This window comes from Lontra canadensis, unplaced genomic scaffold, assembly GCF_010015895.1.
Source record: "Lontra canadensis isolate GAN:19392208 unplaced genomic scaffold, GSC_riverotter_1.0 scaffold105, whole genome shotgun sequence".
In the NCBI taxonomy this organism is placed as follows: Eukaryota; Metazoa; Chordata; class Mammalia; order Carnivora; family Mustelidae; genus Lontra; species Lontra canadensis.
Window position 1 is genome coordinate 2,972,480 of NW_022631099.1, and position 17,123 is coordinate 2,989,602.

The 17,123-nt window shown below is 48.4% G+C and overlaps 1 protein-coding gene across 1 annotated transcript; it reads right to left on the minus strand.

Annotated features, from left to right (window-relative positions):
- Positions 1–3,271: 3,271 nt before the first annotated feature.
- On the minus strand, positions 3,272–10,659 carry R3HDML (R3H domain containing like). The gene is made up of 5 exons (XM_032838585.1): positions 10,402–10,659; positions 7,800–7,918; positions 7,549–7,681; positions 5,954–6,069; positions 3,272–3,404 (listed from the first exon to the last, which is right to left on the minus strand). Exons 1-5 carry the CDS (start codon positions 10,657–10,659, stop codon positions 3,272–3,274), a joined length of 759 nt encoding a protein of 252 aa, XP_032694476.1.
- Positions 10,660–17,123: the final 6,464 nt, after the last annotated feature.

Below are 17,123 nucleotides of genomic sequence, written 5' to 3' on the forward strand. Positions count from 1 at the left end.
CAAAACACATCTCGCAGGGTGCCTCAGTGGCTCAGTCCCTTGAGCATCCAACTCTTGATTTCCACTGGGTCATGGTCTCAGGGTCATGGATTCGAGTCCCGCATAGGGCTCTACTCAACACAGAATCTGCTTGGGATTCTCTCCCTCTGCCTCTCCGCCCCCAACCCCAACTGACCTTGCACAAATGAATGTGCACGCTCTCTCTCCCTCTCTCAAATAAATAAATAAATAAATAAAATCTTTTAAAAAAGAAAACCACGTCTCTCTGCAGAAGACCCACGTGACTACCCATTGTAGTTTAGACAGCACTCTTGTAATTCATGGTTCTTCTCCCAGATGGCACTTACTTCCATTACAATAAATTATTTGTATTCATCTTCTGTTTAATGCCTGACTTTTATACTACAATTACAAGCTCCAGGAGCATAAGGACATTATAGATCTCAGGAGTCAATAAATGCTTTCTATAAAGGGCCAGATAGTATAAATTTGGGGCTTTAGCTTTGTGGTCTCTGCCCACTACTCATGTCTGCTGTGGAAGCATGAAATCAGCCACAGACAACAGATAAACAAATGAGCGTGGCTGTGTTCTAATAAAACTTTATTTGTAAAAACAGGCAGTGGGCCAGATTTGGCTTGTAAGCCATAGTTTGTCCACCCTGATCTATATATTAGTGACCGCTGTGCTCTGAGCTGACCCTGTTATAGTATTTTCTATATGCCAGACCCTGCTCTAAGTGCTTTCCATGCATTCATTTGTTTAATATGTTGAATGACCTCATGAAGAAGATACTATTAGTGTCCCCCCTTACAGATGGGATAGGCACTCAGAGCTCTCGGTAACCTACCCAAGCACGCTTAGCCACTAAGTTAAATTTGTACGTAGGCCATCTGGCTCTGGAGTCTGTGCTCTTAACCCTCTCAGTGGATGAATGAATGAGTGAACAAACAAGGACTCAAACGAGACTGGGCTATGAAGATCTTCAAAAAGTATAAAATACTACAGAAGCTTCAATGTTGTTACAGATTTCTTGCAGCAAAAGTTCCCCTTCAGTTAGAACAGAGGCTCTACCAACCAGGATGCTATGAGCAGCCCCCCTCACCCTGAGTCCCCACCCCCAGGTCTGCAGGATCCAGACCTTGGCTAGCTGAGCAAGGCCAACCTCCTCATTGCTCTGTTGCCATGGACTCTTCTCAAGGGCAACTCCCAGAGGTCATCTGGAATTCCCACCCCTTACTATGGCACCTTTTGCTTAATTGTCCCTACCTTTGTCCAATCTCTGAGTTTCTCCCTTAGCTGAGAAGCAGCAAGGAGATGCATTAAGACACTGGGCTTCTGTGTCACATAGAACATACTCGAATTCCGCTTCTTGAGCTTCAGTTGTTATGTCTGTAATGTGGGGCAGCCAAAATCACACAGGCTTTGAGTTCAGATGAAGCTAAATTCAAATCCTATGCTTGCTCCCTACTAATTATATAACCTTACATACACCATTTAATTCAAGGTCACATGCCACTTAAATTTTCGGAACATTTCAGGAAATTGGCATAGGGCTAGCAAGCCTTTCCCCTCCCCAATATAAAGACATTAATATATTTTTAAAAAATCTAACATTAATCATTACCATTTTAAAAAAAGATTTTGTTTATTTGACATAGACAGCGAGAGAGGGAACCCAAGCAGGGGGAGTGGGAGAGGGAGAAGCAGGCTTCCCTCTGAGCAGGGAGCCCAATGTGGGGCTCCATCCCAGGACCCTGGGATCCAGACCTGAGCTGAAGGCAGACACTTAACAACTGAGCCACCCAGGCGCCCCATCACGATTGTTTTATAAATGAAAATACTCCCTCCTCCGCCCCCCAAATGAGGAAGGATATAATCTGTGAATGATAAACTCACAACAGCATCCTTGTTTCTCTTTACCCATTTCCAACATTTGGAAATGGGCGGTCCCCCTAAGCCTCATTTATCTGATCGGTAAAAGGGGATAGTAATACACACCTGTGCGTGCGTGCATAAGCTAGTTGTCATGCCCAGCACAAAGCAGGGGCTATTAGCCCCCTCTCCTGGCCTTTCCCTGGAGCCGGTTTTGCCTTCACTCCATCTCCTCTTACTCAATTTCCTTCCCTCCTTCTTTTGACCCTGCTCTAGGAGCTGAGAGATTGGGGGGCGGGGGGGGGGGGGACCAGAAAGAGCCACTGCATCAGATCTCAAAGGACTTTATTGGGGGCCAGGGACAGGAGGGTGCTTGTTGACATGCAAGGACCCTAGCCTCAGTGGGAAGGACTAAGAGGGAAGAAAACTCACTCCATCCAGCAGGATGTAGGGGCCCGTTTGACTGGAGTGCTCTCTGGCTAAGCAGGGAGTGGGGCCCCAGCTGGAGGGCAAGGTCTGAGGGGGAGATTTTACTATCTCTGGAAACAAAAGGACTTTTGTGTGTTGTGATATCTGGGTGGGGCGGGGTGGGGAGAGAGGAAATGGTTTATGGGAATGAGAATGAGATTCTACTGGGAGTGTGGGGGAGAAAGAGACAGACAGACAGGCAGACACCTGGAGTGATAGAGGAAAAAGCCCAGAAGAAGACAGTCCTGTCCCCCCACCCCACCCACCCCTGCCGACCAGCTCTGGTTTTGCACTCTTCGTCCAGATGCTCGGAGAGGGATCCAACTGCCTACAAGGGCTGTCAGGGCCTGTGCTCCAACCTGGGTGCTGCTGGGGACAAGCTGTTGTGGCTCTTAGTAGGTCACACCCCTTGGCAGAGCCTCAGTGTACCCATCTGTAAAAGGGGGGTCCTGAATCCACAAGTCAATTTCAATTGTTTTGTTTTTTTTTTTTTAAAGCTTGGACCTGAGACGTTCCCAACGGGGAGCAAACCACAAGTCCTCGAAGTCTAGCTATTATTAGGTGAATGAAAGTGGGTTTCAGGCTAAAGATTATTTAATAAATCCCCTTTGCTGGATGGACAGACATGTGGGTTTGGGACCCAAGAGTCGGCTCCAACCAGCCCTGGCTCTCTGAGCAGAGTCCATGAAAGAGGCAGGCCTCTTTCCCAGAAGCCAGGGAGGAGAATGCTGGAGGAAGAAAGGAGGCTGGGAGGTTGTTTCTTCTGATGCATGCTGGACCTTTCAGGAATGGAAGGAATCAGGAGGGAAAATTCAGATCAGTGGAGAGAGCTCAGTAATGTCCCTTACAAAAGCAATTATGCTTTCATCTGGTCTTTGGGGAGGGAGCTTTTAGGGGAGGGCCAGCGCCCCCCAAGAGCCTGGGGGAAAGTTAGACCCACAGGAGCTGATTGGTTTTGAGTCTGGAGAAGCACATGTTGCTACTACAGGTGCCTTGGTAACTCGGGGGGCAGGCAGAACATGGCCTTCCCATCTTGTATGGTGCCTCGCCGATCCAGTTGCCTCTGGAAGAGAAAAGGTACAGAGGAGACAGGGACAGAGGTGAGTTAATATGGGCAGCCTTCAGACAGGTTTCCAAATCTCAGCACCTCTGCTGACTGGCTATGTGACCTGGGGCAAGTCACACCTGCAAGCCTTGGTTTCTTCATCTGTAAAACTAATAGAAGACTCCCCTTCTCACAGAGAGGCAGCAAAGATCAGATAATGGGGCCATGTATGCCCACACCTAACACAGTGCCTGGCCAATACGTGACTCTACAGAAAGTGTTGATTTTCTTACTCCTTCCGCCTGACCCAGCCACTTACGGGCCGCCTGGGGTGGCTCAGTGGGTTAAGCCTCTAACTTCAGCTCAGGTCATGATCTCAGGGTCCTGGGATTGAGCCACACATCAGGCTCTCTGCTCAGCAGGGAGTCTGCTTCCCTCTCTCTCTGCCTGCCTCTCTGCCTACTTGTGATCTCTGTCAAAGAAATAAATAAAATCTTTAAAAAAAAAAGTATGCATTTCTGGTTTTACATGGGGTTCGTTCACTTATTCATTCAACAAACACTTCTGGAGCAGCTATCGAGCATCAGGATTTGTGCCAGATGCTGTGAGTGCAGAGTTTTCAAAAGGTGCTCCCAGAAGTTTGGAGGCAGGGAATGTGGGAAGTAGAAACACCTGGGGGAATTAGAATAAAAGTCAATCTTTTTTGTTGTTCAATTAAACCACTTAGAAAAAAGTTTTGCTTAAAGAAAGAGAAGAAGGTTGAAATCCCTGTAGTAAAAGGATACAGAAATGAATCAGGTCTATTTCCCACCGTCAAAGAGTTTATAACCCAATTATATCCACAGCCACCATTTACTGAGCATGTACTATGGACAACCATGTCCTGGGATCCTCTGTGAGACAGGTAGGATCAGCCTTATTTTAAAAGAGGAGATGGAGGTCCATAGAGGGGGAAATGCTTTATCCGTAGTCCTCATATACACATGGACACACTGTATACACACGGGACACCACACCCAGATCTGGTCATAGCAGGAAACACCGCTGTGTAATCTGCCATCATGAGCCCCGGGGGCGGGGGCGGGTTACCTGGGTCAGATCACTTACTTTTCTCAACAATTCAGTGAGTAGGTATTATTTTATTCCCATTTTGCAGATGAAGGAACAGGCATGTAGAAGTTAAATCACAAATTTGAACCCTGACAGTCTTGACCCCAGAGCATAAAAATCTTAACTATAGTGTTAATACTCAGTGCTGCAAAAATTCCGTGTATCAGCAAATTGAAACAGTCCCTTAAGCTATTGTAATGCAGTTTGCTTTGTATTTTTGTGTCTGATAAAGCTGGGCTCTATACTTTGTTAATTGATGTCAACCATTAACAAATAAATAGCTTGAGAATTTGTGTTCAGGCTGCCAGTGATTTCTAGAACATCGGAATAGTATAGCAGACAGAGCGTAGACTTGACATCAAGACTTGTGTTTCGAACAGCTCTGCCACCTCCTGGCTTTGTGATTTTTGTATATTACTTAACCTCTCCGATCCTCAATTTCTTCTTAAAAAAGAAAAATGTTTTCCCAGTATCCCTCCCTTTTTCCTTCCTTCTTTCTCTTTCATCTCTTCAATGAGGTGAAAATATTTTGTAAATGGTCAAGGGCTACTTGAAAGTAAAAGGTGCCATCAGCATGTAATTTTGAAATTCTAAATATCATGTTTACTTAGAATTTGTTCTTGTTTTTATATGCGAATCTGTAATGTTGGCAAGTCTGTATACTGTACGTTGGCTGGGAACTTCCATCCTTCTTTCTCCATGTTTCCAAGAGACTTGCCTACGAAGGGCCCCACTCCCACAAAGCTGATTGGAGAGCCTGAAGGGAGGGGCTGAGTATGCTCGTTCTGTCTCTCCTTTTCTTTATCTTTGGGATCTGCCTGGGTATGGGACACACGTGTTCCTGATTGCTCCACTTCCTATGACAAGCTTGGAGGGGCTAGCTGGCCTTGTTGGAAGAGGACTGGGGCTGTCATGTGTGGCCAGGCAGTGGGCAAGCAGATCTAATTCAAGAGTGAGATATTTGCAAGCGCACTTGTCCGTCGTGTCCAAACCATACTCTCTAGTGTTGACTTCATCTGAGAGGCTGCCTATCCACCTGCCTTGGTCCTCTATCTCCCAAGCACTTTTGCAATTTGGGTAAAGAAAAAGAATTATTGGGGGTGTCTGGGTGGCTCAGTGGGTTAAAGCCTCTGCCTTCGGCTCAGGTCATGATCCCAGGGTCCTGGGATCAAGTCCCACTTCTGGCTCTCTGCTCGGCAGGGAGCCTGCTTCCTCCTCTCTCTCTCTCCCTGCCTCTCTTCCTACTTGTGATCTATGTCTGTCAAATAAATAAATAAAGTCTTTAAAAAAAAGAATTATTAATTGACTCTAAAACTACCAGATTGTATGGTATTGAGGCTACTTAGAATGGAAGAAGGCAGGGTGTCCTGGGTGTCTTCCTTTTCTTGGAATTCTGCCCATTCCTCTCAGGGTCCATACCCCTGCCCCACAGCCCCCTACCTCCATGCTGTACTTACTTAATGGCATAGTTGCAGACCAGGTACACTGCGTGACGCCAGGTGCTGCCCCAGACGTTGATGCTGCCACAGGTGTGGATGGCACAGCCCAGCCGATTGGAAGATGCCCACACCATCTGAGGAAGGACAATGACAAGGAGGCTTTGAGAAGGACATAGAGAGACCCAAGCTCCTTGGGATTCAGAGGCTCCTGGACAAGGTTCAGGGTAAGTGAGGTCTTTCTGGGGGAGGCAATCTGCCTGTCCCAGTATTCCTGAAGACACATTGTGCTACGTTATTTCTCAAGCTTTTTTGGTTTTGACTACAACCAACAGTAAGGGATGAATTTTAGATTGTTACTCAGTGCACAACACACACACACAGTTGAGACAAAAGTTTTGTGAACCAACACTTAATTTTTGCATACGTGATATATGCTATTATTTTCTATACTGTTCTATTACTTTTTTCTTCCTTTTTTTCCCTAGCAACCACTGGAAAATCATTATTCTGTTGGAGGTTAAAACACAAACTTTGGAGTTAGACAGCCTTGGATTAGAATCTCCGTATCACTAGGGTGTGACTTTGACCAAGTCAAATAACCATGCCATGCCCCACTTGCTTCTTTGGTAAGATGAAGGTAATAGTATCTCCTGGGATCTCAGGAAGGACACTTGCTTTAGGCCTCACAGAAACAGGGTCTCCAATGTAGTTTTTTGACTGTAACTCCACATGAGTCACAAAGAGATGGACAGACTGAAAGAAAATATTTGTCTTACAGTGGGAAGTTTCTGTCCCATTTCCCGCAACATTATATCATGTTATATATATATTTTTAAGAGTATATTTATTTATTTGACAGACAGAGATCACAAGTAGGCAGAGAGGCAGGCAGAGAGAGAGGAAGGGAAGCAGGCTCCCTGTTGAGCAGAGAGCCCGATGCAAGGCTCAATCCCAGGACGCTGGGATCACGACCCGAGCCAAAGGCAGAGGCTTTAACCCAATGAGCCACCCAGGCACCCCCATGTTATGCTTTTTTTGTGTAACAAGTGGTAACATATTCAATATGAACACTCAAAATATACTACAATTTTTGTCATTTTATTTTAACATTTCTTTTTTTTTTAAGATAGTGGGATCCTAGGGGTGCCTGTGTGGCTCAGTGGGTTAAATGTGTGACTCTTGATCTTGGCTTGAGTCTTGATCTCAGGGCTATGAGTTCAGGCCCCGCATTGGGCTCCACGCTGGGTGTGGAGCCTACTTAAAATGATGATGATGATGATGATGATGATGATGATGATGATGATAATAATATCCTTAGAAGACAGAAAATACTAGAAAATGTTTTGGAGCTATTGAATTCAGAAGCATTCTTGATTTGTCAGACCACACATCTCCATTTTGGAGGTCAAACAATCTGGTCTGCCCACCTAAGACCCTCAAAACAAGATCCAGTCAGCTCAACTCAGTCTACACACAACTTTCCAGGACTACACTTACTGTGTGAAAGGAGGTCCATAGGGCCTCTGTTCTATCATTTCTGTTCCACCACATTCTCTGTCTTCTAAGCTAGCAGGATTTGTTCTCCCTCGGCCATTCATCCCACAGAGGGGTACCTGGGTATAGTGGGAGCAGACTGGACCACTGCAGCGCCAGGGGCAGCGCGGCCGACAGTCCCTGGGGGCCGGAAACGAGTAATGGCGCTTCTCCTCAGACCAAGACTTCACGAGATCCACCACTGAGCGGTACCTGGGAAGAGAGAGAAGATGGAAGACCCCTGCCTGGGAGTGGAGAAGGTGCTCTACCACCACCTTGTTCGGTGACTTTGTGGAGTAACTGAGAGAAGGAAGGGCAGAAGGTCACTCACCGGCCAGAATGGATGGAGAGGTTCTGGCCCACGTATCTCGTCAGCTGGGAGGGTCCGTGGGCCCAGATGCACTGGGTGGCCCAGGCCTCAGCGGACCTGGCCAGCCGCTCGTCCCAGACCTGGGGTGAGAAAGGCCATGAGATTCCCCAGGGGGACAACCCCCATCATCCCAGCTGTGTCCAGAGACTCGAGTTTCCCTGGTGTCCCTCGTCGTCCTCCATCTCCTTGAAACCCTGCACCGAATCCACTCAACAGCTTAGAACACTTGGAGTCAGAGAAGGCCTAGGACGTCCATGTCCACACCAGAGCCAAGACCCACACCCAGACCTCTGACTCCTCTTCCTGCACCCTTTTCCCCCACACGGGACTTCAGGCTGGGGTTCTCTGCTCTGAGTGTGTCCCAGGCTCTTGGTCCAGGAGTTAGTAGGCCCTAGAAGCGGCTGAGCCCAGGGTGATGGGGAGGGAACTGGCTTTTTATCATATTTATTGTATTCCTAAAACAAATTTCTTTTGACATTAAATATTTGAATTCAAAAAAATTTTTTTCTGAATAGTGAAAACAGGCACAACTATAATATATGAGATCCCAAAGGAGGAAAAGTGGAAAGTCTGTCATCTCAGTCCCGTCCTTGGTCCCCCAGCCATCCTGCCTCCTAGAGGCAACCATCACTGTGACTTTTGGAGTCCTCTTCCAGAAATATTCTATAGCTGTGCAAATATATACATACATATATATATATATATATATATATATATATATATATACATATATATAATGTATATACACACACACAAACACATGTAATTATATAAGTATATATAATTGTATATAATTAAGTGTACATAAGTATATTATATATATATTTATTTATTTTACAAAGGCAGCCGGCCAGACATTCTATCAGGCCTCTTGCTGTTTTCACTCAACCAAAGAGGTTATCTTACTGGTTATTTCACATCAGCACATAGAGAATACCCTTCTCACCCCTCCTAACAGCTTCATAATTGTCCAGTGTGTGAATGCCCCAAACTGTATAACTTGAAAAAGCATCACTTTAAAAAAAAGACCATTTTCCTTCCACTCTGACTTCCTGGGATTCTCTGAGATATTAGTCATTCATTCGTCTTATTTGTTCATTCAGCAAACATTGAACAATATTTCCAGGCGCCGGGGACTCCCAGTCTAGCAAGGAGATGAGACAGTAAATAATCATTACAACCCTGGTGGCTGTGAGAACGTGAAACAGGGGATTGGACCTTTTGGGGAGGCTGTGGGAGAGAAAGCGTTCCTTGAGCAAAGGGTACTTAGTCAGACCTGCATCACACCCGCATTCACTGACCTTACTGGGGTCCAAGGGGAGATACTTAGCTCTCTCTGTCCCACCATGCACACAATAAATAAAGACTTGTGAGGATGAGTGCCTTGCACACACAAGAAATGCATCGTTGTTTGAAAAATGAAGGACCTTCCATGTGCCAATCACTGTGCTAATGAGTGAATGAGTCCTTCAATGTGCAAGTTAATAACCTTCCATCTTTAGCTGCCTGCCATTCTGGCTCCTATCCCCACCCCTCCCCAACACCTATTCCTCCTTGACATTATATTATCCAGATCTTGTGTTGCGGATTTGTTTTCTATCATCCCCACGAGGGAAGACACGCCTCCATCCTGTTCTCAGCAGAGCCCACGAGGCTTTGCACGGTACCGGGCTCCGAGCAGCAGCCAGTACCTAAGTGAATGGACACATAGCAAAAGCATAGGAATTTTCAGGCTGTGGAGTGGCACATATTTGCCTTAGAGGAGGTGGACTGACAATCTCTTTCCCTAAAGAAATCTGTGGGTGGGCTAGAAGCCTATCTCTCCAGGCTGATTTGGGACAAAGGTCCTGGGGGAGGGACTGCGATAACGAGAAAGTTCCCCTCCTCCACTCCCAGAGTCTGGCTTCTGGGGGACTGGGGTGACAGCTACTGGCCCTGTTTCTTTAAGCGAACACATCTCAGCTTCTGTAGCTGGTCAGCTGCCCATTTTCCTGAGCTTGAGACTCCAGGTGCCAGTCCCCAAACTCTGCCTCCACAGGCTTGCTAAGTGTCCATCAGACCCCTAAAGCAGAGACAATAGCACCGAAAGCTCCAGCCACCAACCTCCTGCAGGTCCCCAGCAGGGAGCCCAAATCCTTGGGGGAGCGGGGCGCGGTGGTTATTGTATCTGTTAAGACCACAACAAGCACAGCTGGGTTAGAATCCCAGCTGGATGACCTTTGGCAAATTAAATCTCTGCATCTCAATTTCTTTATCGGAAAACAGAGATGACAATCCCCACCTCGAAGGAAGAGGAGTGCCTCAGGACTCTGTGTAGGTTATAGCTAGACACACAGTGGATTGTCCATACCTAGCAGCCTACTGACCCTGCTTCCAGGGAGGACCCATGCAACCGCCTTTGTTTTCTCATCCATAAAATGGGTAGACTAATTCCTGGCCTTCAGCAGGACCCAGACACCCAGATACTGATTAGTGGGGCCAGGCTGGCAAATGGTCCAGCACTTCCAGAACACGCTGAGTTGACTGGCATTGGCTGGGCACAGGAGAGGGCGTGGGAACTCACCATATACTCCATGTTGGCCGCGGGTGGGTGCACACTGGCCCGGATGTGGTTGTGAAAATCCAGTAGGGCACTCATGTCCCCGGCAGAGATGTGCCGCTTCCGCCGGTACCGGGGCACCCCGAGGCCACTCAGGGGCCGCACTGCTGTGCCCTCGGTCCAGGCCAGTGCCACGGTGGCATTGGGCATCAAGGCATTCACTGTCTGGCCTGCCCAGAAGAGTAGGCCTGCCAGGCCCACGGTGCTGGACAGCGAGGGCATAGCTGGCTGGAAGGGTCACACGTCACCTCGTGCAGTCAGAGCTGGCTGCCTGGAGGGGGTGGGCATGAGGGCACCAAACCCTGAGTGTTCTCCAGCATTGCCACCCCAAGGATGCTTACCCCTGGGAACTTGGCAAAGATCTCCTGACTCAGCTCTAGTCCTGGTGCCCAACACCCCGTCCTTCCCGCCCCGGTGCACTCAGTGAATTGGGTGATGGAAGGATATGCCTGGACAGTAACTAATCTGGATCAGGCCATGGGATGCAGATGGGGCCACCACTTCAAAGCCAGGACGCCATCCCACCAGCCCAGGAGACAGACACCAGTCCTCTCCAGCTTGGGCACTCTCTTCTGCAAGCGGGCTCTGTCAATGCCCTCAGAGGGGCAGGGCCAACCTTCCTTGGGGCGGAGTGCCCTCTGGTCCCTGAGTTGCTGCGTTTTGGGAGTTGAGAGTGAGACACAGGAAGAGCCAGATGGCAGAGGATGAAAGAGGAAAAGAAGAAGAGAAGCAGAAAGGAAATAATGAGAGAGACCAAAAAGTCATCTGAAAAAAAAAAAGGTACAGAGAACAGGGATGATGGAAACTGAAAGGTGGAAAGATGAGGAAACAGTGGGAGACAGTGAAGGGGAAAAAGAAGGAACGTGGGAGAGACAGAGGCAGAGGGAGAGAGGAAAAAAAAAAACAAAAAACAGGGGAAGGAAGGACAGAGAAGACAGGGAGAAACGGAGCTGAAGAGAAGAGAGCCAGAGACCAGAGTGCAGGAGACCAGACAGCCGCTTCCCTTCCCGGGGGCGCGTACCCAGGCCGGGCTGCCCAGGTGGATGGCAGCAGGCTCTGAGGACCCGGGGAACGCTGCAGACACCCTGGCCCGCCTGGCAGCGCAGTGACTTTAATGGTCCCCTGGGAGCTGATGGCATCTGCCCCCTCCCCTTGCATCCAGGCCAGACTTGGACCGAGGCTCCGCCTGCCCATCTGTGGGCTTTCCCCTCCCACCCTCTGGCGCCTCTGCCTGTCCCTCTTCCACCTGGGATGCGCTGGGCTGGGGCTGAGCCTCTGGCTGGGATAGGGATATGGCAATGGCAGGGACTCCAGGAGGAAATACCACCCCTCCATCTCGGACACCCAAGAGGCAGAGGCTTTTCTCTGCCTTCCAGAGCCCAGCAGGGAGGCCGCCTTGCTTCTGGAGAATATTCTTGGACTGTTTTCCCTATAAAGCCGTCCAGCCTCAGAGTAGGCGATTAACTTGGCCCCATCTAACGAGCACCTACTATGTGCCAGGCCTGGGCTGAGTGCTTTACACACACACAAGCTCAGCCAACCCTGAGAAGCAGACACGATAGCTCCTCATTGAACAGATGAGAAAACTGAGTCCGGGAGATGAAGGGACAAGCCCCCAGCCAAGCCAGCTTGTCTGCAATAGAGACAGGATTCAAATACAAGCCTGACCCCTGAGCACTGTTAGTATGTAAAAAAGGTGCTGTTTTCATGACCAAACCAGTATCCATGCAAAGGGGAGAAGCCTAGGAGGGTAGTCGCGACCCCGCTGCTCAAACACGGCACCCGGTAGCCTAATCAATTAAGTGCCAGATCTGGGTTCAAGTCCTCATGATTTCATTGGCTAACTGGGTACCCTTGAACAAGTTACTCAGTCATTTTCTGTCTCATCTGTAAAATGGGAGTAATAATGGTACCTATCTCAGTGCACTGTTAGGAGGATTAAACAAAGTAACAATTGTGGAGCCCGTACAACCGTGCCTGGCACTCAATGTGTGTAATTGTATGTGTGTGTGTGCGTGTGTGTGTCTGTACAGATACACGCACGGGGGCACTCTGTGTGTAATTGTAGGTGTGCGCGTGCGTGTCTATACAGATACACGCGTGAGCCTGCAGGTGTCTGTACGTGTGTTTGCGCATTGTGCGTTGTTAATGCCCCTTCGGTCTCTGATCTGCTTATTTCTAGGTTAAGAAAGACTGTATCTCTCTTGCCTGATTACTTGCATTCTTCACAAGCAACAAGCAATACTTCTGTAACAGACACGGTAGACTTAGAACGATGTTATATAAAAATCCGGAAGTGGGAGCATTGGTAAGCCTTCAGCTCCCTCTCCCAGTGACCCCTGAGAATCCCCAGGCAGCACCCAGCCTCGGGTGCCGCTGAGCCAGGGGGCCGTGAAGGGCTGCAGGCTGGGGTTCTCCCCAGACACATGGAATTCCCACCCTGGGCAGCCACCCAACCTCAGCCTCCAGGCCCAGACAGTGCCGGCTGCCAAAGCACACACCATCCTGCTGGACGCCGGGGAAGGGGGGGCAGGCAGAGGCAGTGAGGGGCGGGGTGCCGACCCTGACCTGGACAGGCCTTTACCACCATGCCAGAAGGACAAGGATGCTTGGCTCCAGAGTACTGGGTGTTCAGAGGTAAGGCCCTCTCTGGGCCTCAGATGTCCCAGGAGAGAAACTGGCCTCAGGGCTTCTGTGCCTATGGCAGGCTGGGACCTGCGGGACCCAGAGGGAACTCTGCAGCCCAAGGGGAGGCATGCACGAACAGTCTGGGCTCTTACAAACCCAGAAGTGCCCACAATTATGCCCCACTCTGTCAGCAAGCTCAGCGGAGCTTCCCCCACTTGTACAGGTGCAGATTTCCCATCCGTGGAAGTGGTTCAGTGGTTTTCACGGCTGCCTTTGAGGTAGTAACCCCACCCACTGCACAGCTGTGGATACTGAGGCACAGGGAGCCTCAGGGACTTGTTCTGGGGCTGGGAGCTTGTTGGTGTGGCCACTGGGGTCCACAGTGAACAACCTCACGCGCTTAAAGAATGCATGTGCCTCGTGTGTGCACACACCACGCACCCGTACACGCACGCCCTCACACAAGCACATCTTCCTCCTGCAAAGCACAGAGACAGCTCATTCTGCCAGCCCTGTAGATCCCTTCTACCGTGCACCCTCGGGTGCCCTCACAGGCATATACAGGAACTCACCCTTTACACATTTAATCCTCTGAAAACATAGAAGCTGGATGGATTTGCTCCTATCTCAGCGCCCAGTGTTATTTTAAGCCCTTACCTGGAAGAGCTCACTGAATCTTCAGAAAACCTCTATCAGGTTGGGACTATGACTGTCATCCTATCCATTTTCACATACATGAGGGAACTAAGGGGCAAACAGATGAGTCATTTTCTGGGGTCACATAGCCAGTGTGGTGGCGCCGGTGGGATGTGCACCCAGGCAGGCTGGTCATGCTGCCTCTGTCCAGAGACAGACAGACAGACAGACAGCTCCACACACAAAATCCCCATCTCCTAGTGCACAGGTTCACACATCCACAGAGACCCAGACGATGGCCTGGGGTAAGCACCCAGCAACACCATGGTCCTCTCCACCGGGTGGGAGCTCCTCTGCTGTCCTCCTTGTCTAAACCCGTTTCCAGGTTCACTTGAGCAGGTTACCAGCAGATCTGAAGGGTCGGGGGGGGGGCAGGCAGGAAATAACCAGGGATGGCCCAGATTCACGCCCTAAGCTGGAACCTCACTTTAGGGTAGGGACACCATCTCACCCCCGGATTTTATCACGCTGGATTCAGCTGTTGCTCCGTCCTCACCCCTGCTGGAATTTTCTCTGGGCTTGGACAAGCAAAGGGGAAATTTTTCTAGAGAGTAGAAGCATTGAGGCAGGATCGCTCAGCTTTGGATCTAGACAGCCTAGGTTCACGGCTGACTATCTGTGTGGCGGTGGGCAAGGTCTTTAAATTTTCTGTGCCTCAGTTTCCTCATCTATAAAATAGGGCTGCCTCATGGCACTGTTGGGAGGATTAAATGAGTTAGTACATCTTCGGACACTGGACACAGTGCCTGGCACAGAGTAAGCAGTCAATGTATGTTCGCCTTAACAATAGCTAACAACAATAGCAGTAACAGTCAATGATTGGCATGTACAAGGAGCCAGGTGTTAAATGCTTTACGGGCATGATCTTATGTAAGTCTTGCTCCAATTTCATGGGTTAGGTACCAGAATCCCCATGCTATAGGTGAAGAAGAGGAAACTCGGAGAGGTTAAGTAATTTGCCCAAGTTCACAGGGCTAGTTCACAGGGCTAGTTCTGGAAGCTGGGTTCCAGAACCACGTCTCTCTGATCCTTACCCTGTAAAGTCGCTTTTGAGTAGGAACTACTCAACTGTTCTACTCAACAGAACAAAAGCCTGGTGTTTGAGGGAGGAGACTGGGAAAGCTAGAAGCTTTTGGGTGATCTGCCAGTTAAGGAAAGAAGTTCAAAGAGGTTAAGTGACTTATCTAAGGTCACATAGCAACTGGCAGACTTGGGAGCCCAGATCTGTGTCATTCCAAATCCAAGGAGGGGAGGGAGGGAGCTGAAGGGAGGGGAGCACACGTGAAAAATAAATGCTCTAGATTCTTCCAAAAGATAAGCCAAGAAAATGCAAGGGATGAAAAGGGAATCAGTAGAAACTTAAAACTTAAAAGATACACATTGTATTTTTGTATACAGAGAAGACTAAACTATAGGTTCTAGGGATATGTACTTGGGCCGTAAAACTGTAAGAAAACACAAAGAAATACTGTAAGTCAGGCTGTGACGAGGGTGGGACATTTGAGTGGTTCCTATTTTTTTTAATTTTCTATTTTTAGAGAGGGAGAATGGAGGGGAGGGACCTAGAGAGAATCTTAAGCAAGACCCATTTCTGACATGAAGCCCCCGATGCAGAGACCCCCATCATGGAGCCCAATCTTACAACCTTGAGATCATGACCTGAGCCAACATCAAGACTAGGATGCTTAACTGGCAGAGCCACCCAGGCACCCCAAGGTGCTCCTATTTCTTGATCTGACTGGTCGTTACAAGAGGTTTGCCTTATGGCGTCCCCATTGTTTTGTGGGACTTTCTGTACTTGTTTTATTTTACAATAAAAAGGTTTTCTAAAAATTAATAGCCGTGGTCATCTACACATACACAGTGGCATCTCCCATCTGTTACCTACTTCATTAACCATGCATGAGGATTTTAATCTCCTTTAAACAATTGAAGATGTGAGGTTCAAAGGGGGAGGCGACCTGCCCCCAGTCACACAGTAAATAAGTCTGGGAGCTGGGACTTGAACCCTGTGTTGTGGTGTGTCTCTGCAGCTCAGCAGTGGCTGGACGGCCGGTGGTAATTCCTGGCCCAGCAAGAATTGCAGAGTCCTCATGACAGACGTTGAGAAAGTGACTCCTTGGAAAATAAAGCACACTCGGGGCACCTGGGTGGCTCAGTCGTTAAGTACCTGCCTTCAGCTCAGGTCATGATCCCAGGATGCTGGGATCAAGCCCCACATCAGGCATACTGTGTGGCAGGAAGCCTGGTTCTCCCTCTTCTACTTCCCCCTGCTTGTGTTCCTCTCTCGCTGTCTCTCTTTGTCAAATAAACAAATAAAATCTTTAAAATAAATTAATTAATTAAGCACACTCCCCAGCACCTCTGGTCTCCCAGGTCTTTTGCTCCCTCTGCACCAGATGACAGAGTCTCCCTGTTGGCACGTTACCCAGAAGGAGGCAGGATGGTCTAGTAGTGAGTGAGGTGCAGAGCCATGGTGTCAGACAGGTGACCAGGCTCTGAGCACTCTCTGAACCTCAGTCTCCTTCTCTGTAAAATGGGAACAATGAAGAGGTGCTACCTTATTTGGCTATTATGAGGAATTCAATGAGATATATGTCAGCACACAAAGCAAAATTTGTTCAATGTTAGCTGTTAACCTCCCCCAACACAAACACTGTGAGTGCATTGCCAATCTGCTCATGAACAGGTAAAATGAATTTAAGGTAACGGAAGCTAGAAGTGGCTAGCATGTAGGGTATGGATGGGAGCTTCGGCTGAGGGGCTGTATCTGCCTTATATTTTGATCCAAGACACAGGGTGAATGTGTGTCAGAATTCATCTAGTTGCATACTTGAGATGTCAGCACTTAAACTTAAGTTACACCTTAATAAAAAAATTTAGGGTTATATGTGCTTTTAAAAAAAAACCTTGTTTAAAAGAATTCTTTCAACAAGTATAAAATGAAAATCCTATATAAGAAAAAACACACACCAGCAGAAATATAACATTCTTGTCTCCCCAATAACACATACTTCTTCCCCCGTACACAAGAATAACCCCGCATCCACCCACCCAAACCCCAACACTCTACACACGTAGCCAAAGACCCCAACACCAACACAGACAGAAGTCACCATCCAACAGAGCAGACACGTCTGCATTTCACTCAACCTCACAGCACATCCATCTTCAAATATAGATGTTTTTCCACTTTGGGCGAGGGGAAACACACCCTCCACGCAAACATACAAACTGAGACACACATAAGCCAAACCCATAGACCAAACTGACTCAATGAGTAAATTCGTGTGTCATATAGACAACACCACTTCCTCACTAGTAGGACCTGTAATTCTTCTGAGGTCATGTAATTCCTCTGA

What these genes read in the sequence shown, in the direction of transcription:
- R3HDML (XM_032838585.1), bottom strand. Translation starts at nt 10,659, where the DNA reads ATGCCCTCGCTGTCCAGCACCGTGGGCCTGGCAGGCCTACTCTTCTGG. An exon ending in CTCTCCATCCATTCTGGCCG is followed by an intron (nt 7,682 to 7,799) that starts GTGAGTGACCTT and finishes CTCTCTTCCCAG; the next exon opens with GTACCGCTCAGTGGTGGATC. An exon ending in TCTGCTCCCACTATACCCAG is followed by an intron (nt 6,070 to 7,548) that starts GTACCCCTCTGT and finishes GTCCTTCCTCAG; the next exon opens with ATGGTGTGGGCATCTTCCAA.